The sequence below is a fragment of the Leguminivora glycinivorella genome, chromosome 13 (genome assembly GCF_023078275.1).
Source record: "Leguminivora glycinivorella isolate SPB_JAAS2020 chromosome 13, LegGlyc_1.1, whole genome shotgun sequence".
Classification (NCBI taxonomy): Eukaryota; Metazoa; Arthropoda; class Insecta; order Lepidoptera; family Tortricidae; genus Leguminivora; species Leguminivora glycinivorella.
The window spans coordinates 19,293,577-19,318,757 of record NC_062983.1 but is presented as its reverse complement, the minus strand read 5'-3'; the positions used below and the strand labels follow the sequence as shown (position 1 = coordinate 19,318,757).

General features: G+C 39.1%; 5 protein-coding genes across 7 annotated transcripts in view; 3 read left to right on the top strand and 2 right to left on the bottom strand.

Annotated features, from left to right (window-relative positions):
- LOC125232895 (CLIP domain-containing serine protease 14D-like) overlaps positions 1-4,961 on the top strand; it is a 45,905-nt gene extending 40,944 nt beyond the window's left edge. Inside the window, exon 9 of the mRNA XM_048138721.1 lies at positions 4,777-4,961. The gene's annotated coding sequence lies outside the window, so the exon portion shown is untranslated. The remainder of the gene's footprint in view (positions 1-4,776) is intronic.
- LOC125232893 (serine protease inhibitor 77Ba-like) lies at positions 1,466-4,961 on the top strand. Its single transcript, XM_048138718.1, has 2 exons — positions 1,466-3,408; positions 4,487-4,961. The coding sequence occupies exon 1, from the start codon at positions 1,699-1,701 to the stop codon at positions 2,962-2,964; it is 1,266 nt and encodes a 421-aa protein (XP_047994675.1). The 5' UTR covers positions 1,466-1,698; the 3' UTR covers positions 2,965-3,408; positions 4,487-4,961.
- A 762-nt stretch (positions 4,962-5,723) lies between these two features.
- LOC125232897 (CLIP domain-containing serine protease 14D-like) lies at positions 5,724-12,653 on the bottom strand. 3 transcript variants are annotated; one of them, XM_048138725.1, is made up of 8 exons: positions 12,506-12,653; positions 11,486-11,607; positions 10,722-10,857; positions 9,744-9,803; positions 8,989-9,146; positions 7,492-7,600; positions 6,414-6,591; positions 5,724-6,045 (listed from the first exon to the last, which is right to left on the bottom strand). In XM_048138725.1, exons 1-8 carry the CDS (start codon positions 12,579-12,581, stop codon positions 5,799-5,801), a joined length of 1,086 nt encoding a protein of 361 aa, XP_047994682.1. In that variant the 5' UTR covers positions 12,582-12,653; the 3' UTR covers positions 5,724-5,798. The 3 variants fall into 3 exon arrangements, with proteins under 3 accessions (XP_047994682.1, XP_047994683.1, XP_047994684.1); XM_048138726.1 differs by lacking the exon at positions 12,506-12,653 and adding an exon at positions 12,340-12,378; XM_048138727.1 differs by lacking the exon at positions 12,506-12,653 and adding an exon at positions 12,130-12,154.
- A 703-nt stretch (positions 12,654-13,356) lies between these two features.
- On the top strand, positions 13,357-14,855 carry LOC125232890 (serine protease inhibitor 77Ba-like). Its single transcript, XM_048138716.1, has one exon. The coding sequence runs from the start codon at positions 13,392-13,394 to the stop codon at positions 14,664-14,666; it is 1,275 nt and encodes a 424-aa protein (XP_047994673.1). The 5' UTR covers positions 13,357-13,391; the 3' UTR covers positions 14,667-14,855.
- A 3,576-nt stretch (positions 14,856-18,431) lies between these two features.
- On the bottom strand, positions 18,432-19,328 carry LOC125232900 (melanization protease 1-like). Its single transcript, XM_048138733.1, has 2 exons — positions 19,123-19,328; positions 18,432-18,753 (listed from the first exon to the last, which is right to left on the bottom strand). The coding sequence occupies exons 1-2, from the start codon at positions 19,260-19,262 to the stop codon at positions 18,507-18,509; spliced, it is 387 nt and encodes a 128-aa protein (XP_047994690.1). The 5' UTR covers positions 19,263-19,328; the 3' UTR covers positions 18,432-18,506.
- Between the last annotated feature and the right edge of the window lie 5,853 nt (positions 19,329-25,181).

The window sequence follows — 25,181 nt, the reverse complement described above, 5'->3', positions numbered from 1 at the left end:
ACGCAGACGTTTCTGCATGATAAAAAGCAAATTTAGTATGGGATAGCACATTGTTACTGGCGAATTCTCAATGTAAATTGAGACTCCAGTGCCTGTTAAGATCTATTCTTACGGGTAGATGTTTGCTATAACGCCACCCTAAGGCGGTTGAGAATTGATGGAAGGCATGGATAAATTCGCACACATCCAGCAGGCCTCCGTGGCACAGTTGGTAAGCGCGATGGCCCCGGCAAGGCCAAAGGTCGCAGGTTCGAGTCCTGCCAGAGGTGTGAATTTTTCAATTTTTCCTTTAATTTAAAAATATGTAATTTCACGAAAGTTAGACTTATATTGACCGGGATATAGACCGTGATTACCTTTTTGATTTTTGTCGAGCTCCCGATATTTCGACGCAGTTGCATGCATCATGATCACGGAAAACTGACGAAGGCGGGTGGATGTTAAAGTTGCATAGACAGCGCGCGATCTACCCTCCTTCGCGCGCGTCGGCTGCGTTCACTTTCAACGTTACCACTGGTCGCATTCACACTCGATGGTCTGTCCAAACACACTACACTCACAGTGTCACTACGTTTGTTCAATTCTGACTTCACCGGTTTTTTACACAAACAAATCACTGGATTCCATACATTAGATAGTTTGAAGCCATCCTCACGATTGAAATTTTTATATTTGTGAATCTCAATGGCTTCTCTTACCAATCTCGGTATGTAGTGGCGTTCCGTCGAAATTACCTTAGGACTATGCAACTCGATCCAATGATTTGCATCCGACTCAATGAGATGTTGAGCAATAGCAGACTTGCGAGTATCGTTCTTTTTGACTGCAGCAATGTGTTCTTTAATTCTGCAGGCAATAGTGCGCTTGGTCTGCCCTATGTAAGAACTGCCACAACTGCACTCAACTTTGTACACACCGGGTTTTTCCAGAGGAAAATTGTCCTTAGGTGACCGCAAGAACTTTGCAATTTTCCTGTGTGGGGTGAAGATAGTTTTTACAGAGTAATTGTTTAGTATTTTAGAGATCTTATCTGTCACTCCCTTTACGTACGGCATAAACGCTGGTTGTCTCTCTACGCGATGAGTGAGGTGCTTGGGTTTTGCATCCCGTTTATTAACGTTAACTCGGTAACCATTTCTCCTCAGGACTCTCTGAACATGGTTCAACTCCTGTACAAGATGAGAGGAGTCACACAAAGCGTGTGCTCGATTGGTTAGTGATGTTACGACCGAGTTTAACTGTCTGGGATGATGGTGTGAGCTCGCATGCATCGAGTGTGAATGCGACCAGTGGTAACGCTGAAAGTGAACGCAGCCGACGCGCGCGAAGGAGGGTAGATCGCGCGCGGCTGTCTATGCAACTTTAACATCCACCCGCCTTCGTCAGTTTTCCGTGATCATGATGCATGCAACTGCGTCGAAATATCGGGAGCTCGACAAAAATCAAAAAGGTAATCACGGTCTATATCCCGGTCAATATAAGTCTAATGAAAATAACAGTGAATCATTCAAAACTTTCACGAAAGTTGTTTTTAAGCTACTAATAGCGTTTTTGATGAAAACATTAACTGGAGCCCAAAACGTTGCATAAGATTATATAAACTGTTGTTTGAATATGGATATTTTTTAATGGTTTTCCTCGTTACTGTGCGAATCATCGTGTGAGTCTGACGCCTTTGTTGAACGCGGCAAAACAAAAATGGAAATATCTACTGACAAACCTTTAATCAGTATGATCCTATTTGTGCTCAAATTGTGCGCGTGTATTGTGCTGTGTCTAGGACTAACTCAAGGCGTTATTAAAGTCCCGCAATATCGAATCCGTGAGTCGACGACAAATTTTTCAATAGAGTTATTATATGCGGCAAAACAACAAGGGGAGCAGAACTTTGTCTTGTCTCCGGTCGCAGCGTGGACAATGTTGGCCGTGACTGCCGAAGGCGCGTTGGGCAAGACCCGCCAGGAGCTGCTCGTCGCCTTGCGGTTCCTCCCTAAACAGGCGATTGAGCTGGTCAGGTTCTACTACCAAGAAATCACGCGGCAGCTTATCGTCGACAAAACTACTGCCGAATATAAGAATTTCAGCGGAATATTCATTCACAGGGGTGATTGGTTTGGAATAGAGGATAGCTTCCGTCAAATCGCGGAGGAATACTATAATACAGAAGCAGTTGACTTAAACTTCGAAAACAAAGCAACAGCGGCCACCGTCAACCGAGCAGTGTCTTTGACTACCGAAGACAGAATTCCCACAATCATTGATGAAAGCCATTTGAATAATACTGAACTGATTATCACCAGTGCTGTTTATTTTCAAGGGAAATGGACTGCACCATTTAATGATTCTACAGTTAAAAGAGATTTCTTTAACAACGTTGGAGAAAAGATAGGCGAAGTTAACATGATGTATAGTAGATACACATACCCGTATGCGAACATTAGTGGACTTCAAGCAAGTGTGATCGAGTTGCCTTATGGTGTTGACAACCATATGTCTATGATATTAATGCTGCCAAACCCTGGTATCACTCTACAAAATATCATCGTAAACTTCCTTCAAATAAACTTTAATACAGTGTTTCAGGAACTAAGAGTCTCTAAAGAGCGTGCTGTTGAAATAGAATGTTACATCCCACGATTCAGAATTGTTTCAAATTTTGAATTAAATGAAATTTTGAAACACAGCATGGGAATACACGACCTTTTTGTCCCCGAGAAAGCCTACATGGGTGTCTTATCCTACCGCTGGCCAATTCGTGGTGTAAAAGTCATACATAAATCAGAAATCGATGTTACTGAAGAAGTTGCTGCGCCAATCTCGTCCGGAAGTAAAACTTCAGAATTTACAAATGACAATACTATTTTTACATTTGAAGCCAACAGGCCTTTTATTTATTTTGTTGTGGAAAAACACACGAATACTATTGTATTGGAAGGAGTTTACCAATACCCTATTTTATATTGAGTTGTGAATAGAAAAGAGTATCAAAAGATCGAAATCGTATTTTTGTATTGTAAGATGTTTAATGACTAGACCAGGTAATTTTAAGTAATTGAGACCAGTTAATATTTTTTTTAGTTTTGTAATAATTATATGCTCTACGAATACAAATTCAAGTTTACATTTTTTTGGTCATTTTTATACCTATCAGATATCGGGGTATATCCGTGTAGCTCGGGGTTCCCCAGCTTTTATACATTTATGGAATTTCGAATGAATCAACCGCCCAATATTGTTTTTTTATTAAAATTCGACATTAAGTCTCGAACATTTCTTTAGCCAGTTCTTGACGGAGGTTTGTGTGTACCGATACCTTTCAAATAATTATTAAAATGTTAAACACTGTTGCACAAATTAGTGTTTATTTTGTGTGTGCCTTTCCTTATGCTTCAGTTGCCACGTTAAAAAGTAAGTACCTAATTACTAGTAATAGCAAGGAATATTTATAAGTATTATAATACAATTTACAATCTTCATACTAAGAATTGTACCTAGATTTTTAGCGCCACCTATTAAATACTATCTTTTTTTTTTTCAAAATGTGTATTGACGTGATATCATGATATTAAAATAAAGTAGCATGTCACTTGTTCTTATATAAAATATAAACACGCAAAAATATATTTTGGCCACTTCCAGGCTGCGAAATAGCGCCATCTAGTTTTAAGCCTAAAAGGCCCATACATTTCAGGGGTACGCTTTTTTGTATGGGTTTTGTCTGTCCCTATATTATATGGTCCTTGGTTTTTATTTTATGCACCAGGCGTTTAAAGCCGAAAATTGTTACTAATAAAGACGCCACGAGTATTTTTTGACTCAGTTAAACTCCGTTGCAAAGTATTTTTTCTACGACCTTGCACTATAAGTTTTTAATAGTTTTCTAGAATAACTTTCGTCAAATTCACACTGTTTCCTGTATTTTGACGCAAAGGTTTGCACTGCCAGCGCAGCTGCACAATGCCATCCCGCGCATGCGCGCAGTATCGTTATAACAATGCGTTGCCATGGTTACAGAGCCAAACAATGCGTTTTCAAGTTTTTCGTTACTGCGCGCATGCGCGGAAAGCTGGCGGACGCTGACTTTGGGGAATGGACTTTTATGTAGGGTTTCAAAGATCTATGCACGACCTTGTAAATGACGAATAACAAGTTCGGGAGTAGAAAAAGTACTTTTTCATCACACCGTCTAGTAAAAGTGGTAAAGGCTCTTTTGATACTTCAAAAACAAATGTCGAAGTTGCGTTTTATCCCCAAGAGTGCAAAACGTCATACAATTTTTAACGCCCAAAGCTGACTGATGGTAATATTGACGTTCAAACACTTCAAACGATGATTTTGAATCAAAAATGTTCAAAAATTAATGAATTTGATTTACCTTGATATACAATGTAAATCCCTTCTGAGAGCCCTATATCCCTGATGAGGGATAACAGGATATCATCATCATCATCATACAATGTATTAATAATTATGTGTAATTTCACAGGAGATTAGAACAAATGCCAGAGAAGACAACATGCTGAACAAGATCTGTGGCTCCTACCCCGCGGGCTTAGACACGTGTCCCGTAGCCGGGAGCCCATTAATGGTGCATAGCACATTACGGGACCGGGGTCGATTCGTCCAGTACGGGGTCGAATCGTACGGACCGAAGCTCTGCGGGGTGAACTTACTGCCCGAAATATACACGGATGTTACTAAGTATATGACGTGGATACTGGATACAATAAGACCTTGAGGTGAACACCGATGAAGAAAAAACGTAGGCGGTTGGACATCATCATCGATAATTTAAGAGTTGGACTCTTGTTGGTGGAACAACTTCCATGAGGGCCGGTCTTCTGCCTTCCTTTTGACTTCCTGATACGAGACGACGTTGATTTTTTGCTTTTTTTGGGTCATATGACCCAAATAAAGGCGGTTGGACAGTGTGTTTTAAATAAAATACAAGTACTGTTTTATTTACAAGCTTTTATTTAACTTCCTTTCTTCCCATGGGTGTCATAGAAGTCGACTGTTGGATATGGGTTAATGGAGTAGGCGAGAGACTGGCAATCTGTCACTGTAATGTCACAGTTTCGTTTTCTTTCAACACCTTAGGAATTGGCAAAGGGTGGGAATGTATGTTCAGCGCAAGTGTTGCAAGCAAAATGAGTCCCACTTCATACTTACATCAACATCATGTATAATTATTATGTTCCATTGGAAACAATACCTCTACAATTCTGAAGAACCCAATGCAATTGTAGACTGTAGACTGTTTCTATACTACCATGCGTGCGCGTGCAGCATCCCTGGTGCGCAGGGTGCGCGTCAGCCCCAACAGCATCCTACAAATGATAGCAGACAGGGTTTGACTGTCCCTATTTAGCGCACTGCGAGGGATTGCATTCCCCAATGAGTGTTGTGTTTTAAATTTAAGATTGTATGCACTAACCCCTTAGTTTGCAAGTCCTACTAATAATATATCGTCACTACTTTTAAAAAATCTCGTATCTTGATCACGCTGTTCCTCAAAGTTAAAACGCAGTAAATCTATATGCATTCCATACATACTCATTACAATTTTCTTTTCACTGACAGACGAAGATACAAGTTTTTTTAAAAGTAGTGACGATATGTGTCATGGTTACATGAAATAAAAATATTCATTCATTCAATTCTCCATGGATCATGGATTCGATCCAAAATTACACATTTTCAGAACCGTACAAAGACAAGACCATTTACAAACACAATTTATTACACATTAACAAAAAATCATCTGTCTAAATAAAATAATTTGCCTTCTTCTTTTACTACGCTTTTATCGAGTTCAAAACCCATGCCATGTACTTGGTGACGTCAGTGTAGACCTCAGGATACAGGGTGCCGCACCGATTCGGGCCATACGACACGATGCCGTACTGGATAAATCGGTTGCGGTCCCCAAACCTGTCCCACACCATTAGGGGCGCTCCAGAGAACCCTCGGCAGGAACCTTTGCTACTGGAATCGGAGCAGATCTTGTTCTGCATGTCGTCTTCTGCGCCGTGTTGTCTGTTTCTAGAATATAAAATATTTATGTTTGTATGAAAAGGTAAGACGATTATTTCAAAAAATAATGCTTCGTATTAGGGTCCTTCATTCCTATATCTGAGGCAATTAGGTACCCTCTTTTGGAAGGTCCTCACGATGCGTTTTTGTAGCTACCGAGCTAAATCACCTTTGAATGGCCTAAGGAACTATCGTGCCAAGCGACATCGCCTTCCAGTATTGTCACAAATACTTATGTTGCCTCAGTGCCTCACGTTACCTGGTATACTGTTACTGGATTTATTTGTTGACATAAACTACATAAAGCAACTAACTCATAGCTTTTCTCAATTTTCTCCCTTTGTGCGATGCTAGCAAATAAAATGACTCAATTTTACCTGTTATATTGCTCCTGGCAGTGCTGAGCAGTGTATATTGACACGTTGACATATAGCAGTGTGGCGGATTCGTAGCTTTTCTCCGATTGCTGCCTGTGGGCGACGGTAGCTGGCTGGTCCACTACATTGCGGCGTCTCATGGACCGGGTTACTGGCAGGCAAACTGTGCCAGCGTTGTCTATAAGAAAATGTTTAGGATTAAAAAAGAAACATAAACTGAAGGACCCTTTACTTATAAACATATCTATAGAAACTACAAGTTCCAGTCCCGGACTAGGCAAGCGAGTTTTGAAAATCTTTGAATGCAGTTTTTCTTCTTTTAAAAATAAAGGTATGTCTCCTTTAAGTAAAATGAGCCAGCTTAAAGATTTCAGATAGTTTCGCTCCGAGCCCGATTTATCTTTCCACACTGTATAGCCATCAGACTCCAAACTAGGCTGAGCCTGTACCTATCTTATCTTGGACGTCTGCGAGAGCGAATAGCGCGATTAACAATTAAATATAATCAGATAACTACATAGTGCTAAAACTATGTCTACTAATCTAGGTAAATATAAATGCATGTGTCGTGTCATTCAAATGAAACAAAATGCAGATGACTCAATGATAAGTCGAAACTACAGTTGCTTGAAAATAAAAATTTTCATTATTTCTATAAATCGACAGCACAAAGTTGAAAACGGCGTCTTTCCTCGTTTTTGAAATGACACTCTTCGTTTTTAACCCCCGACGCTTTTGGTGATGACGACGGGGTGTTATAAGTTTGACGTGTCTGTCTGTCTGTCTGTCTGTCTGTCTGTCTGTCTGTCTGTCTGTCCGTCCGTCTGTCTATCTGTCTATCTGTCTATCTGTCTGTCTGTCTGTCTGTTTGTTTGTCTGTCTGTGTGTGTGTCTGTCTGTGGCATCGTAGCTCCTGAACGGATGAACCGATTTCGATTTAGTTTTGTTTATTTGAAAGCTGTGTTAGTCGGGAGTGCTCTAAGCCATGTTTCATGAAAATCGGTCCACTAGGTCGCGGTGGGGGTTTTTTCAAAATTTTAATTTTGTGGTTAGGTTATGGAGAACATGAGTTACGTACTGAATAATAGATCTACAGGCTTTTTCAGCCTCAAGAGTCCGATGTCATTCCTTATAACCGGTTTACGATCATATCCTGGGTGAATAATTGCTTCTTCTATGAGTATATCCTGAAACAAGAGAAGAATTTAGAATAAATATAAATATAAATATGTATTATAGGACATTCTTACACAGATTGATTGGGTTGGGTCCCATGGTAAGCTCAAGAAAGCTTGTGTTGTGGGTACTCAGAAAGATAATATAAGGTGACGAACCCAATCATGGACAGTTTAAGAAAAAAATTCGCCAGTTTTTGATATTTCACTGATAAATGTAAAAATTCTACCGCCAAGCGTGTTAAATCTTGAATGTCCTATCCTTCTTCTACATTTCAAGCGTATTGCAGAATAGATATTCCTATTGGTTTCTTCATAGTTAACAAATTAAAACTAGGTGTTTTTTCTCCAATTATGGACGGCAGTTCTCCAGTAATGGATCCCCCATTATGGACAGTGAAATAAGTTTAAAATTTTACTTTTAAAGCCAACTGATACGCAATGAGTCAATTTTATACACCATAAATACAATTAGTTTGGGTTATTTTAACATAGGATTGTTTCTTGTAAATTTTGGTTTTGTAAATTGTTCCTTGTCCATCATAGGAGGTAGGCAGTTTTTCGGGTCACACTTGCAAAATAACATCATTTCTTTATATCTTTGGAGCAACAAACTAGTATGTTTTATACCTTATATCATGCTTAATGCAGTAAGTAAAACGCATTCAAGATTACACCGTGCGTTATTTTTTTATTATTTTATACATGAACTCATCTCTCTTAGCAACATTACTAAGAATTCGTCTTGATATTTTTTTCAGTAAACTGGTGAATTTTATCTTGTCTCCAAATCCTTCAGAAATAACCGAATTAATTGAAACTTCAAAATTAAACAGCTCTACAACTCTAGTTTATGGTACATAGCCGTCAGTTTTTAGAAACGTATTTTAGATACTTATTTTTAAGGATTTGTGTTTTTTTGTCCATAATGGCATCACCGTCCATTATGGGGTATTTTACCTTACTCGTGCCTCCAAATACGTACATTGAAAACATCCATGAGTCACAAACGAATATTTGTGCTCATCACACAAATAAATGCCCTTACCGGGATTCGATCCCAGGACCGCGGCTTAGCAGGCAGGGTCGCTACCGACTAGACCAGACCGGTCGTCAGAAGTCAATACACTTGATTCAGCACCCAGGAGAAAAACGTTTGAAGAAATGATGTCAAAATTAAACTGCAATCGAAAGTAGCTTCATATTGCCGCTTAAAGCGCAAAAATTTAAAGTATTTGCGTTCATGTTGCTATGGTATTTATCTTATTCATTTTACCAAGCGATTAAACATCACAGAAAACGTTTCCGAAAATTTGCGACACGGATCCTAATAGATTTCTCTATACTCGGGAAAATATCGAGAATGGCACATAGCTACTATCGCTAGTCACAATTCATACCTGTGAACTAGCTTCACATCCGAAATCTCCCTGGCAGTCCGTGTCATAAACTCGTATCCTCACTCCGACCACTTCCAGCCCTGAGAGACAGTGGGCCGCGGTCAACACGTAACGATCATTGAGGAGGCTACCGGCACACAGGAACTGGATGCCATCCGCTGAAAGGGTTATAAATTGGTTAGTGGTCACCGGTTATACTAACATCTCATTTGACAGCTTTTTTTCATCGAACGTGCTCTTCATCATTATAATCATTAATCATCTTCTTCTTCATATCGCCCACTGCTGAGCATAAGGCCTCTCTTCGAGTACGCAATTTCTCCCGGTCCAGGGTGCGTAGCCGAATGGCAAAAACGCTCACGAAACGCTCTCGAAACGAAACTGTCGTAGATCTCTATCGCTCGTGCATATTGGCGCGACAGAGCCAGACTACTTTTCGCGGCGTTTCGTTTTCGTTTCGCGTCGCAGAAATGCTATTCGGCTACGGCGCCTGAGCTAGTCTTGTCTAGTTGTGATCCGCAATTTTTCTGATGTCGTGGACCCAACGAACCAACGGATGTCAGGCACTTCATACATTGGTAAGCCACCATTCCGAACGTATTCTTGTTTTTACATTTGCAGCGCCCTTAGCCTAGTGGATCTTGACCGAACGACACCAGACTTCGCCGTTCGCTCATCTCCTCATAAAATTGAAAAAAAAGTATATTTCATTATTTTGGATTATCTTTTGTATACTTATTTATTACATAACTCACGTGTTTTATAAGATATGAAGACCATCCATGGATACTCGAACAGGCCAAGTACCGGGACCCCTGTAAATAAACAGGTAATATGTTTTTAGGGTTCCATATTACAAAGGTATGTATACAAAAGGAATCCTTATGACGTTTTAGAATAACCGTACACGTGCGCGAGTCCATACATCAAGCGCGACTTCAACTGTGAACTGTCGGGCGAAAGCGCATATTGGGCTAAATCGCATAGTGCGACTCTGTCCGTCTGTCTGTCTGTCACATTCCTAAATATCTCGAGACGGAGAGCTACTTATGTTGTCGATTTTTGGAATAGTTATGAACAAGTTAACATCTACAGTTTTTTTATAGGTATTCATATGTTCGAATATTTAGCAATGGAACATTCCATTATAGTTATTTGTTATACAAGGGGGCAAAGTTGTATTTTAACGCCGAGTGTGGAATTGAAAAACGAGCAAGTGAGAGGATTCTATAGTTGAACCACGAGCGAAGCGAGTGGTTCGAGAATAGAATCCTGAACTTGCGAGTTTTTTAATACACGAGAAGGAAAATACATTTGCACCCGAGTGTAACACAAAACTTTTCCCCTCACTATAGCGAGGAGACTACAACGCAAAAAATGCGTTTATCACTGCTTCCAGTAGTTCCACAGGTGGTAAATCATCTTTTTTACTAGATTCACCTACTTTTATCAATTTTAAAGCAGTTAATTTGACTTTATTCAAGGTCAAATTACTTTACCCACTAGTGGATAAAATGCGTTTTTACCCGCTGGTATTAAAGGACAAAACACATGTTTCCGAGCTAGTGAGGGGAAAAAATATTAAATACCTAGTCTACCGTTGTCCCCAAACGCGAATTTTCTGCAAGTTGGCTGGTGTAAGATAATCTTTTTTAAGGCAATAAATAAATAAATATTGGGGGACACTAGGGGGGGAGCTAGTGAGGAGAAAAAAAAATTAATATCAGCTTTACCGCCTGCAACTCTGTCTGCATAACCGTCTTCCTCCCCTATTCCACAGTTATCCGGTAATAGAAGAACGTTCTGATGGTAATGAATAGAATTGGCCAAAGCGGTTTCCAAGCCAGATGTCACCTTAGCGCAGCATACCTGGAAGTTAACATTTCGAGGGTAATGTTGAGCGTTGCGAGAGTTTGAAGGCACGAAGGTTAAACAAACTTTGCCACCGAGTGAAACAAACATTTTCACCACACCAACACGAACAAAATAAAAAAATGAAAAAATGAAAATGAAATATTTATTTTTCAAGTAGGCATATTACAATGCGCATATGAACGTCAAATAAAGCTACGCCGGCTCTAACCCTACGCCTCAGCCTCGAGAAGATTTGAATACTGACTATAAAACATTAAACTAAATCAAATCCGTCAATTTATTTAATATTTATGATTGAAAATTATTATTTATAAGTAAAATCTACCAGCCAGTAAAATCTACAGCTGAAGACATCAAGTTAAAATTTGTACTTTGCACTCTTGTGGATAAAAACCATTTTGCTTTCTGTTTTCGAATAGCAAAGAGAGCCTTTACCAGTTGGTGTGTTGAAACTGCTAATGTTCTTATCGACCCCGAAATGGGCACATGATTGTCAGTGTCAAGTGTTCAACAGGCCACATAAGCTATGACACGCTACAAATACATTAGATGGTATATATAGGTACTTGTTTATTTTCCACCTTTTTAATATAAAAAAAATAAAATACGTAATCTAACCAACCTTCCGTTGCCTACCATCGTCTACCCCGCAGAAGCCACTCATTTCTAGGGCGACCAGCTGCAAATCTATGGCTACCATAGCAGCCGTACATGATTTGAACCCGATGCAGTCGCTGCAGTTATCTGCAATGTGTTAATAGTTATCATCGTCATCATCATTTCAGCCGTTAATCGCCCACTGATGAGCATAGGCCTCCCTTCGTGTACGCCGCTTATCCCGGTCCTGGGCTAATCTCATCCAGAGATGCCCCGCAGTTTTTCGAATGTCGTCCACCCAACGAGCCAACGGATGTCAGGCGCTTCATACATCTGAAAGCGACCAACATTTTGGTCCACCTGCCATCACTCTGCCTTGCAACATGTCCTGACCGTCAAGTCCATTTGAGTTTGTGTTAATAGTTATACTTAGATAGATAGAATAGATATAATACTCTTTATTGGCACACTTCAGCAAAAGATACAGAAAAAATATAGTAGTAGTCTGGGGCCCATTTCTCAAAACTGAAAGTTACAAGTTACAGGCGGAAGTCTCTTTCCAACTTGTCATATTAGACATTGACAACTACTTGTAAATTGTAACTTGTAGCTTCGAGAAATGGGCCCCGGTCTTGTTATTTGTAATTACAAGGAGCAAGCGAATATTACATATATTCATATTAGTGGAATCTAAGCGTTACGAGGGTTTCCAGACACAAAGGTTAAACAAATATTGCCACCGAGTGAAACTCAAATTTTTTACACCAACACGAGGATGTAACGCATCAAAAACCAAATCTATCACATCACTGCCTTGTTTTTATTACTTTTGAAATCTTCGACGTTATTGCGCGGTATATGAAGATATAATAATCTTACCTTTATCACCACACATTAAGGAAAAAGGTTAAAATCGCAAAAAAAATAGTATCGCAAGATATATCTATATTTTTTGTACACAACACAAGACACATTGATTTGTTAACAAAAACAATTGCTATTCGATGACATTAAAATGTTAAAAATTGTTAATTATAAAACTCACTTCTTAGTACCACCGCAGTCATTCGATCACATAGATACAAAATAAACACACAGAGAAAAGAAACTTTGAAGCGCATTTTCTTTATAAATTACAGTGTATCGTGTCGGACGGTACTATAACCAGTTCCAAGATGACCAGTTCGCTCAGTGTATTAATAGCCGGCCCAGGCCGGTTCTCACGTTATAAAATACATTATAATATAATTATGTGTTTTATAAAGCCACATTCATGAACGAACTGTAAGCTAATCTGCAAACAGATAACAATTTCACGAAATTTGCTTTTTATCATGCAGAAACGTCTGCGAGCGATATTACATATTTTTAAATTAAAGGAAAAATGGAAAAATTCACACCTCCGGCAGGACTCGAACCTGCGACCTTGCAGACGCAGACGTTTCTGCATGATAAAAAGCAAATTTAGTATGGGTTAGCACATTGTTACTGGCGAATTCTCAATGTAAATTGAGACTCCAGTGCTTGTTAAGATCTATTCTTACGGGTAGATGTTTGCTATAACGCCACCCTAAGACGGTCGAGAATTGATGGAAGGCATGGATAAATTCGCACACATCCAGCAGGCCTCCGTTGGCGCAGTTGGTAAGCGAGATGGCCCCGGCAAGGCCAAAGGTCGCAGGTTCGAGTCCTGCCGGAGGTATGAATTTTTCAATTTTTCCTTTTTATTTAAAAATATGTAATTTCACGAAAGTTGTTTTTAAGCTACTAATAGTGTTTTTGATGAAAACATTAACTGGCCCAAAACGTTGCATAAGATTATACATATAAACTGTTGTTTGAATATGGATAATTTTTAATGGTTTTCCTCCTAACTGTGCGAATCGCCATCGTGTGAGTCTGACGCCTTTGTTGAACGCGGCAAAACAAAAATGGAAATATCTACTGACAAACCTTTAATCAGTATGATCCTATTTGTGCTCAAATTGTGTGCGTGTATTGTGCTGTGTCTAGGACAAAATCAACACGTTGAAGTCCCGCAATATCAAAAAGATGTAAATAGAATCCGTGAGTCGACGACAAATTTTTCAATAGAGTTATTATATGCGGCAAAACAACAAGGTGAGCAGAACTTTGTCTTGTCTCCGGTCGCAGCGTGGACAATGTTGGCCGTGACTGCCGAAGGCGCAACGGGCAAGACCCGCCAGGAGCTGCTCGTTGCCTTACGGTTCCACCCTAAACAGGCGAGTAAGGTGGTCAGGTTCTACTACCAAGAAATCACGCGGCAGCTTATCGTCGACAAAACTACTGCCGAATATAAGAATTTCAGCGGAATATTCATTCACAGGGTTAATTGGCTTGGAATAGAGGATAAGTTCCGTCAAATCGCGGAGGAATACTATAATACAGAAGCAGTTAACTTAAACTTCGAAAACAAAGCAACAGCGGCCACCGTCAACCGAGTAGTGTCTTTGACTACCGAAGACAGAATTCCCACAATCATTGATGAAAGCCATTTGAATAATACTGAACTCATTATCACCAGTGCTGTTTATTTTCAAGGGAAATGGACTGCACCATTTAATGATTCTACAGTTAAAAGAGATTTCTTTAACAACGTTGGAGAAAAGATAGGCGAAGTTAACATGATGTATAGTAGATACACATACCCGTATGCGAACATTAGTGGACTTCAAGCAAGTGTGATCGAGTTGCCTTATGGTGTTGACAACCATATGTCTATGATATTAATGCTGCCAAACCCTGGTATCACTCTACAAAATATCATCGTAAACTTCCTTCAAATAAATTTTAATACAGTGTTTCAGGAACTAAGAGTCTCTAAAGAGCGTGCTGTTGAAATAGAATGTTACATCCCACGATTCAGAATTGTTTCAAATTTTGAATTAAATGAAATTTTGAAACACAGCATGGGAATACACGAACTTTTTGACCGCAAGAAAGCCTTCTTGCGTGGCTTATCCCAGTGGCCAATTCGTGGTGTAAAAGTGATACATAAATCAGAAATCGATGTTACTGAAGAAGTTGCTGCGCCAATCTCGTCCGGAAGTAAAACTTCAGAATTTACAAATGACAATACTATTTTTACATTTGAAGCCAACAGGCCTTTTATTTATTTTGTTGTGGAAAAACACACGAATACTATTGTATTGGAAGGAGTTTACCAACGCCCTATTTTATATTGAGTTGTGAATAGAAAAGAGTATCAAAAGATCGAAATCGTATTTTTGTATTGTAAGATGTTTAATGACTAGACCAGGTAATTTTAAGTAATTGAGACCAGTTAATATTTTTTTTTAGTTTTGTAATAATTATATGCTCTACGAATACAAATTCAAGTTTACATTTTTTTGGTCATTTTTATACCTATCAGATATCGGGGTATATCCGTGTAGCTCGGGGTTCCCAGCTTTTATACATTTATGGAATTTCGAATGAATCAACCGCCCAATATTGTTTTTTTATTAAAATTCGACATTAAGTCTCGAACATTTCTTTAGCCAGTTCTTGACGGAGGTTTGTGTGTACCGATACCTTTCAAATAATTATTAAAATGTTAAACACTGTTGCACAAATTAGTGTTTATTTTGTGTGTGCCTTTCCTTATGCTTCAGTTGCCACGTTAAAAAGTAAGTACCTAATTACTAGTAATAGCAAGGAATATTTATAAGTATTATAATACAATTTACAATCTTCATACTAAGAATTGTACCTAGATTTTTAGCGCCACCTATTAAATACTTTTTTTTTTTTCAAAATGTGTATTGACGTGATATCATGATATTAAAATAAAGTAGCATGTCACTTGTTCTTATATAAAATATAAACACGCAAAAATATATTTTGGCCACTTCCAGGCTGCGAAATAGCGCCATCTAGTTTTAAGCCTAAAAGGCCCATACATTTCAGGGGTACGCTTTTTTGTATGGGTTTTGTCTGTCCCTATATTATATGGTCCTTGGTTTTTATTTTATGCACCAGGCGTTTAAAGCCGAAAATTGTTACTAATAAAGACGCCACGAGTATTTTTTGACTCAGTTAAACTCCGTTGCAAAGTATTTTTTCTACGACCTTGCACTAAGTTTTTAATAGTTTTCTAGAATAACTTTCGTGAAATTCACACTGTTTCCTGTATTTTGACGCAAAGGTTTGCACTGCCAGCGCAGCTGCACAATGCCATCCCGCGCATGCGCGCAGTATCGTTATAACAATGCGTTGCCATGGTTACAGAGCCAAACAATGCGTTTTCAAGTTTTTCGTTACTGCGCGCATGCGCGGAAAGCTGGCGGACGCTGACTTTGGGGAATGGACTTTTATGTAGGGTTTCAAAGATCTATGCACGACCTTGTAAATGACGAATAACAGTTCGGGAGTAGAAAAAGTACTTTTTCCCCTCACTAGCTCGGAAACACGTGTTTTGTCCTTTAATACCAGTGGGTAAAAACGCATTTTATTCACTAGTGGGTAAAGTAATTTGACCTTGAATAAAATCAAATTAACTGCTTTAAAATTGATAAAAGTAGGTAAATCTAGTAATAAAGATGATTTACCACCTGTGGAACTACTGGAAGCAGTGATAAACGCATTTTTTGCGTTGTAGTTTCCTCGCTATAATGAGGGGAAAAGTTTTGTGTTACACTCGGGTGCAAATGTATTTTACTTCTCGTGTGTTAAAAAACTCGCAAGTTCAGGATTCTATTCTCGAACCACTCGCTTCGCTCGTGGTTCAACTATAGAATCCTTTCACTTGCTCGTTTTTCAATTCCACACTCGGCGTTAAAATACAACTTTGCCCCCTTGTATAACAAATAACTATTTCATCACACCGTCTAGTAAAAGTGGTAAAGGCTCTTTTGATACTTCAAAAACAAATGTCGAAGTTGCGTTTTATCCCCAAGAGTGCAAAACGTCATACAATTTTTAACGCCCAAAGCTGACTGATGGTAATATTGACGTTCAAACACTTCAAACGATGATTTTGAATCAAAAATGTTCAAAAATTAATGAATTTGATTTACCTTGATATACAATGTAAATCCCTTCTGAGAGCCCTATATCCCTGATGAGGGATAACAGGATATCATCATCATCATCATACAATGTATTAATAATTATGTGTAATTTCACAGGAGATTAGAACAAATGCCAGAGAAGACAACATGCTGAACAAGATCTGTGGCTCCTACCCCGCGGGCTTAGACACGTGTCCCGTAGCCGGGAGCCCATTAATGGGGCATAGCACATTACGGGACCGGGGTCGATTCGTCCAGTACGGGGTCGAATCGTACGGACCGAAGCTCTGCGGGGTGAACTTACTGCCCGAAATATACACGGATGTTACTAAGTATATGACGTGGATACTGGATACAATAAGACCTTGAGGTGAACACCGATGAAGAAAAAAAACCGGCCAAGTGCGAGTCGGGCTCGCGCACAAAGGGTTCCGTAGCAGCAAAAAAATTACAGTTAAATCAACCTATCTCAAAAACTATAAGAGATACTTTGATCAAACCAAAAATCGTTGAAAGAGTTAATTAGCATGCATCACCTCTATTTTTTTTAGAATTTTATACCCCGTAGTTATAAAAATAGAGGGGGGGGGACATACTTTTTACGACTTTGAGAGCTGATATCTCAAAAACCGTTCACTTTAAGAAAAATGTTTTTTAGAAAACTTTATATCATTTTAAAAGACCTTTCCATTGATACCCCACACGGGTATGTACATCGAAAAAAAAATTTTCATCCCTCAGTTACATGTATGGGGGGCCCCACCCCCAATTCTTTTTTTTACTATTTAGTGTCATAATTTTGTAGCGGTTCATACAACACATATTCCCATCAAATTTCATCACTGTAGTACTTATAGTTTCCGAGTAAATCGGCTGTGACAGACGGACAGACGGACAGACGGACAGACGGACAGACGGACATGACGAAACTATAAGGGTTCCGTTTTTGCCATTTTGGCTACGGAACCCTAAAAACGTACATCGGTTGGACATCATCATCGATAATTTAAGAGTTGGACTCTTGTTGGTGGAACAACTTCCATGAGGGCCGGTCTTCTGCCTTCCTTTTGACTTCCTGATACGACACGACGTTGATTTTTTGCTTTTTTTGGGTCATATGACCCAAATAAAGGCGGTTGGACAGTGTGTTTTAAATAAAATACAAGTACTGTTTTATTTACAAGCTTTTATTTAACTTCCTTTCTTCCCATGGGTGTCATAGAAGCCGACTGTTGGATATGGGTTAATGGAGTAGGCGAGAGACTGGCAATCTGTCACTGTAATGTCACAGTTTCGTTTTCTTTCAACACCTTAGGAATTGTCAAAGGGTGGTAATGTATGTTCAGCGCAAGTGTTGCAAGCAAAATGAGTCCCACTTCATACTTACATCAACATCATGTATAATTATTACGTTCCATTGGAAACAATACCTCTACAATTCTGAAGAACCCAATGCAATTGTAGACTGTAGACTGTTTCTATACTACCATGCGTGCGCGTGCAGCATCCCTGGTGCGCAGGGTGCGCGTCAGCCCCAACAGCATCCTACAAATGATAGCAGACAGGGTTTGACTGTCCCTATTTAGCGCACTGCGAGGGATTGCATTCCCCAATGAGTGTTGTGTTTTAAATTTAAGATTGTATGCACTAACCCCTTAGTTTGCAAGTCCTACTAATAATATATCGTCACTACTTTTAAAAAATCTCGTATCTTGATCACGCTGTTCCTCAAAGTTAAAACGCAGTAAATCTATATGCATTCCATACATACTCATTACAATTTTCTTTTCATTGACAGACGAAGATACAAGTTTTTTTTAAAGTAGTGACGATATGTGTCATGGTTACATGAAATAAAAATATTCATTCATTCAATTCTCCATGGATCATGGATTCGATCCAAAATTACACATTTTCAGAACCGTACAAAGACAAGACCATTTACAAACACAATTTATTACACATTAACAAAAAATCATCTGTCTAAATAAAATAATTTGCCTTCTTCTTTTACTACGCTTTTATCGAGTTCAAAACCCATGCCATGTACTTGGTGACGTCAGTGTAGACCTCAGGATACAGGGTGCCGCACCGATTCGGGCCATACGACACGATGCCGTACTGGATAAATCGGTTGCGGTCCCCAAACCTGTCCCACAACATTAGGGGCGCTCCAGAGAACCCTCGGCAGGAACCTTTGCTACTGGAATCGGAGCAGATCTTGTTCTGCATGTCGTCTTCTGCGCCGTGTTGTCTGTTTCTAGAATATAAAATATTTATGTTTGTATGAAAAGGTAAGACGATTATTTCAAAAAATAATGCTTCGTATTAGGGTCCTTCATTCCTATATCTGAGGCAATTAGGTACCCTCTTTTTGGAAGGTCCTCACGATGCGTTTTTGTAGCTACCGAGCTAAATCACCTTTGAATGGCCTAAGGAACTATCGTGCCAAGCGACATCGCCTTCCAGTATTGTCACAAATACTTATGTTGCCTCAGTGCCTCACGTTACCTGGTATACTGTTACTGGATTTATTTGTTGACATAAACTACATAAAGCAACTAACTCATAGCTTTTCTCAATTTTCTCCCTTTGTGCGATGCTAGCAAATAAAATGACTCAATTTTACCTGTTATATTGCTCCTGGCAGTGCTGAGCAGTGTATATTGACACGTTGACATATAGCAGTGTGGCGGATTCGTAGCTTTTCTCCGATTGCTGCCTGTGGGCGACGGTAGCTGGCTGGTCCACTACATTGCGGCGTCTCATGGACCGGGTTACTGGCAGGCAAACTGTGCCAGCGTTGTCTATAAGAAAATGTTTAGGATTAAAAAAGAAACATAAACTGAAGGACCCTTTACTTATAAACATATCTATAGAAACTACAAGTTCCAGTCCCGGACTAGGCAAGCGAGTTTTGAAAATCTTTGAATGCAGTTTTTCTTCTTTTAAAAATAAAGGTATGTCTCCTTTAAGTAAAATGAGCCAGCTTAAAGATTTCAGATAGTTTCGCTCCGAGCCCGATTTATCTTTCCACACTGTATAGCCATCAGACTCCAAACTAGGCTGAGCCTGTACCTATCTTATCTTGGCCGTCTGCGAGAGCGAATAGAGCAATTAACCATTAAATATAATCAGATTAGTACACATAGTGCTAAAACTATTGTCTACTAATCTAGGTAAATATCAAAGACATATAATTCCGTATGGGTCAAAAAGATTTAGTAAAAACGTCACTTCTGTGGACAATAAAATATTTAATATTATAAAAGTTAACGACTCTGGTACATTCGTATCCCGTTTTTCGTATTTGAGTGTCAAGAACTAAAAAAATGTTTCCCGTCATTAAAATGTCGTCTAAAAATTAGCACTAGATTTTCTTAACTTTTGTAATGTCCACAGGAGAGATATAAACAATTACCCATACATTAAAATCTGTTTGACCCATTGACAGATAAAGTCTAAGAAAAAAACGTACCTCAGTACCATACACAAAAAGGTACGGTGGCCTAGATGGCATTACACCTTTGGGGTACGCTCAGCTAGATGGCGCTATTATTAATATTTGACATTTTAACACATATCGAGCTAAGAATATGGACCAAATTGTCTAAACTGAGGTTCAAAAGTTTTAAGCCTGTGTCAAGAGATGGCAGTCTATGCACTGTGATTACACATTTTACTTCGACAGTAACTCTCTATAATACTCGATCCTCTGTGGTAAATATAAATGCATGAGTCGTGTCATTCAAATATTTCAAATGAAACAAAATGATGACTCAATGATAAGTCGAAACTACCGTTGCTTGAAAATTAATATTTTCATTATTTCTATAAATCGAGAGCACAAAGTTTGAAAACGGCGTGTTTCAGATGTCACCTTAGCGCAGCATACCTGGAAGTTAACATTTCGAGGGTAATGTTGAGCGTTGCGAGAGTTTGAAGGCACGAAGGTTAAACAAACTTTGCCACCGAGTGAAACAAACATTTTCACCACACCAACACGAACAAAATAAAAAAATGAAAAAATGAAAATGAAATATTTATTTTTCAAGTAGGCATATTACAATGCGCATATGAACGTCAAATAAAGCTACGCCAGCTCTAACCCTACGCCTCAGCCTCGAGAAGATTTGAATACTGACTATAAAACATTAAACTAAATCAAATCCGTCAATTTATTTAATATTTATGATTGAAAATTATTATTTATAAGTAAAATCTACCAGCCAGTAAAATCTACAGCTGAAGACATCAAGTTAAAATTTGTACTTTGCACTCTTGTGGATAAAAACCATTTTGCTTTCTGTTTTCGAATAGCAAAGAGAGCCTTTACCAGTTGGTGTGTTGAAACTGCTAATGTTCTTATCGACCCCGAAATGGGCACATGATTGTCAGTGTCAAGTGTTCAACAGGCCACATAAGCTATGACACGCTACAAATACATTAGATGGTATATATAGGTACTTGTTTATTTTCCACCTTTTTAATATAAAAAAAATAAAATACGTAATCTAACCAACCTTCCGTTGCCTACCATCGTCTACCCCGCAGAAGCCACTCATTTCTAGGGCGACCAGCTGCAAATCTATGGCTACCATAGCAGCCGTACATGATTTGAACCCGATGCAGTCGCTGCAGTTATCTGCAATGTGTTAATAGTTATCATCGTCATCATCATTTCAGCCGTTAATCGCCCACTGATGAGCATAGGCCTCCCTTCGTGTACGCCGCTTATCCCGGTCCTGGGCTAATCTCATCCAGAGATGCCCCGCAGTTTTTCGAATGTCGTCCACCCAACGAGCCAACGGATGTCAGGCGCTTCATACATCTGAAAGCGACCAACATTTTGGTCCACCTGCCATCACTCTGCCTTGCAACATGTCCTGACCGTCAAGTCCATTTGAGTTTGTGTTAATAGTTATACTTAGATAGATAGAATAGATATAATACTCTTTATTGGCACACTTCAGCAAAAGATACAGAAAAAATATAGTAGTAGTCTGGGGCCCATTTCTCAAAACTGAAAGTTACAAGTTACAGGCGGAAGTCTCTTTCCAACTTGTCATATTAGACATTGACAACTACTTGTAAATTGTAACTTGTAGCTTCGAGAAATGGGCCCCGGTCTTGTTATTTGTAATTACAAGGAGCAAGCGAATATTACATATATTCATATTAGTGGAATCTAAGCGTTACGAGGGTTTCCAGACACAAAGGTTAAACAAATATTGCCACCGAGTGAAACTCAAATTTTTTACACCAACACGAGGATGTAACGCATCAAAAACCAAATCTATCACATCACTGCCTTGTTTTTATTACTTTTGAAATCTTCGACGTTATTGCGCGGTATATGAAGATATAATAATCTTACCTTTATCACCACACATTAAGGAAAAAGGTTAAAATCGCAAACAAAGTAGTATCGCAAGATATATCTATATTTTTTGTACACAACACAAGACACATTGATTTGTTAACAAAAACAATTGCTATTCGATGACATTAAAATGTTAAAAATTGTTAATTATAAAACTCACTTTTTAGTACCACCGCAGTCATTCGATCACATAGATACAAAATAAACACACAGAGAAAAGAAACTTTGAAGCGCATTTTCTTTATAAATTACAGTGTATCGTGTCGGACGGTACTATAACCAGTTCCAAGATGACCAGTTCGCTCAGTGTATTAATAGCCGGCCCAGGCCGGTTCTCACGTTATAAAATACATTATAATTATGTGTTTTATAAAGCCACATTCATGAACGAATTGTAAGCTAATCTGCAAACAGATAACAATTTCACGAAATTTGCTTTTTATCATGCAGAAACGTCTGCGAGCGATATTACATATTTTTAAATTAAAGGAAAAATGGAAAAATTCACACCTCCGGCAGGACTCGAACCAGCGACCTTTGGCCTTGCCGGGGCCATCGCGCTTACCAACTGCGCCACGGAGGCCTGCTGGATGTGTGCGAATTTATCCATGCCTTCCATCAATTCTCAACCGCCTTAGGGTGGCGTTATAGCAAACATCTACCCGTAAGAATAGATCTTAACAGGCACTAGAGTCTCAATTTACATTGAGAATTCGCCAGTAACAATGTGCTAACCCATACTAAATTTGCTTTTTTAACCGCCTTCCAAATCTCAAGGGAAGGGGTTCTCAATTCGTCTGTATATATATATATTTTTTTTAATGTTTGTTCCTCGATATCTCCGTCGTTACTGGACCGATTTTGAAATTTTTTTTTTATTGAATGTATATGCATACAGATTGGTCCCATTTTTCTCAGAACCCAGTTCTGGTGGTGGGATCCTGGAGAAATCGAGGGAACTCCTCAAATCTGAAAGGCATACATATGGTGATTTTTGTGTTTTTAAAGGAACAGCATGCATTTACGTCCAGAACAGTGACATTTGGTGCAGTGGAACTGCTGATGAATAAACTTTACTTATGTTATCTAAATGTAACCTACTGTATTACTAAGTTTTTTTTGTTTGATAAAATTTATTAACAAAAACACATACAAAAAATACAACAAAAAACCTCAGACATCATAAATACAATTAAAACTTAACCTAAAATTAAAACTAAATATAAAATACTTCCCCTAATTCACCACCCTCACCACTGCTGATGATGGTCAGAACGGAACTCCTCAAATCTGAACGGCACACTTATAGCGACTTTGGTATTTTTATAAGAACAGTATGCACTTACGTCCAGAACAGTGACATTTGGTGCAGTGGAACTGCTGATGAAGAGTGAGCCGCCCCTGGTTAGAGTTCCATTCTGATAATCGTTCTCATCTGTAAGTACTTCAGAATCATCCAAATTTCAAAATTGTTTCAGAAATGACGGAGATATCGAATAACAAACATTAAAAAATATACAGACGAATTGATAACATAATCCAACATTTGAAAGTATTTATCACTAGAACCCCAAAGGAAGGCGGTTTTTTTTTCTTAAAAATTATATCATGCAGAAACGTCTGCGAGCGATATTTCATATTTTTAAATTAAAGGAAAAATGGAAAAATTCACACCTCCGGCAGGACTCGAACCTGCGACCTTTGGCCTTGCAGACGCAGACGTTTCTGCATGATAAAAAGCAAATTTAGTATGGGATAGCACATTGTTACTGGCGAATTCTCAATGTAAATTGAGACTCCAGTGCCTGTTAAGATCTATTCTTACGGGTAGATGTTTGCTATAACGCCACCCTAAGGCGGTTGAGAATTGATGGAAGGCATGGATAAATTCGCACACATCCAGCAGGCCTCCGTGGCACAGTTGGTAAGCGCAATGGCCCCGGCAAGGCCAAAGGTCGCAGGTTCGAGTCCTGCCAGAGGTGTGAATTTTTCAATTTTTCCTTTAATTTAAAAATATGTAATTTCACGAAAGTTAGACTTATATTGACCGGGATATAGACCGTGATTACCTTTTTGATTTTTGTCGAGCTCCCGATATTTCGACGCAGTTGCATGCATCATGATCACGGAAAACTGACGAAGGCGGGTGGATGTTAAAGTTGCATAGACAGCGCGCGATCTACCCTCCTTCGCGCGCGTCGGCTGCGTTCACTTTCAGCGTTACCACTGGTCGCATTCACACTCGATGGTCTGTCCAAACACACTACACTCACAGTGTCACTACGTTTGTTCAATTCTGACTTCACCGGTTTTTTACACAAACAAATCACTGGATTCCATACATTAGATAGTTTGAAGCCATCCTCACGATTGAAATTTTTATATTTGTGAATCTCAATGGCTTCTCTTACCAATCTCGGTATGTAGTGGCGTTCCGTCGAAATTACCTTAGGACTATGCAACTCGATCCAATGATTTGCATCCGACTCAATGAGATGTTGAGCAATAGCAGACTTGCGAGTATCGTTCTTTTTGACTGCAGCAATGTGTTCTTTAATTCTGCAGGCAATAGTGCGCTTGGTCTGCCCTATGTAAGAACTGCCACAACTGCACTCAACTTTGTACACACCGGGTTTTTCCAGAGGAAAATTGTCCTTAGGTGACCGCAAGAACTTTGCAATTTTCCTGTGTGGGGTGAAGATAGTTTTTACAGAGTAATTGTTTAGTATTTTAGAGATCTTATCTGTCACTCCCTTTACGTACGGCATAAACGCTGGTTGTCTCTCTACGCGATGAGTGAGGTGCTTGGGTTTTGCATCCCGTTTATTAACGTTAACTCGGTAACCATTTCTCCTCAGGACTCTCTGAACATGGTTCAACTCCTGTACAAGATGAGAGGAGTCACACAAAGCGTGTGCTCGATTGGTTAGTGATGTTACGACCGAGTTTAACTGTCTGGGATGATGGTGTGAGCTCGCATGCATCGAGTGTGAATGCGACCAGTGGTAACGCTGAAAGTGAACGCAGCCGACGCGCGCGAAGGAGGGTAGATCGCGCGCGGCTGTCTATGCAACTTTAACATCCACCCGCCTTCGTCAGTTTTCCGTGATCATGATGCATGCAACTGCGTCGAAATATCGGGAGCTCGACAAAAATCAAAAAGGTAATCACGGTCTATATCCCGGTCAATACAAGTCTAATGAAAATAACAGTGAATCATTCAAAACTTTCACGAAAGTTGTTTTTAAGCTACTAATAGCGTTTTTGATGAAAACATTAACTGGAGCCCAAAACGTTGCATAAGA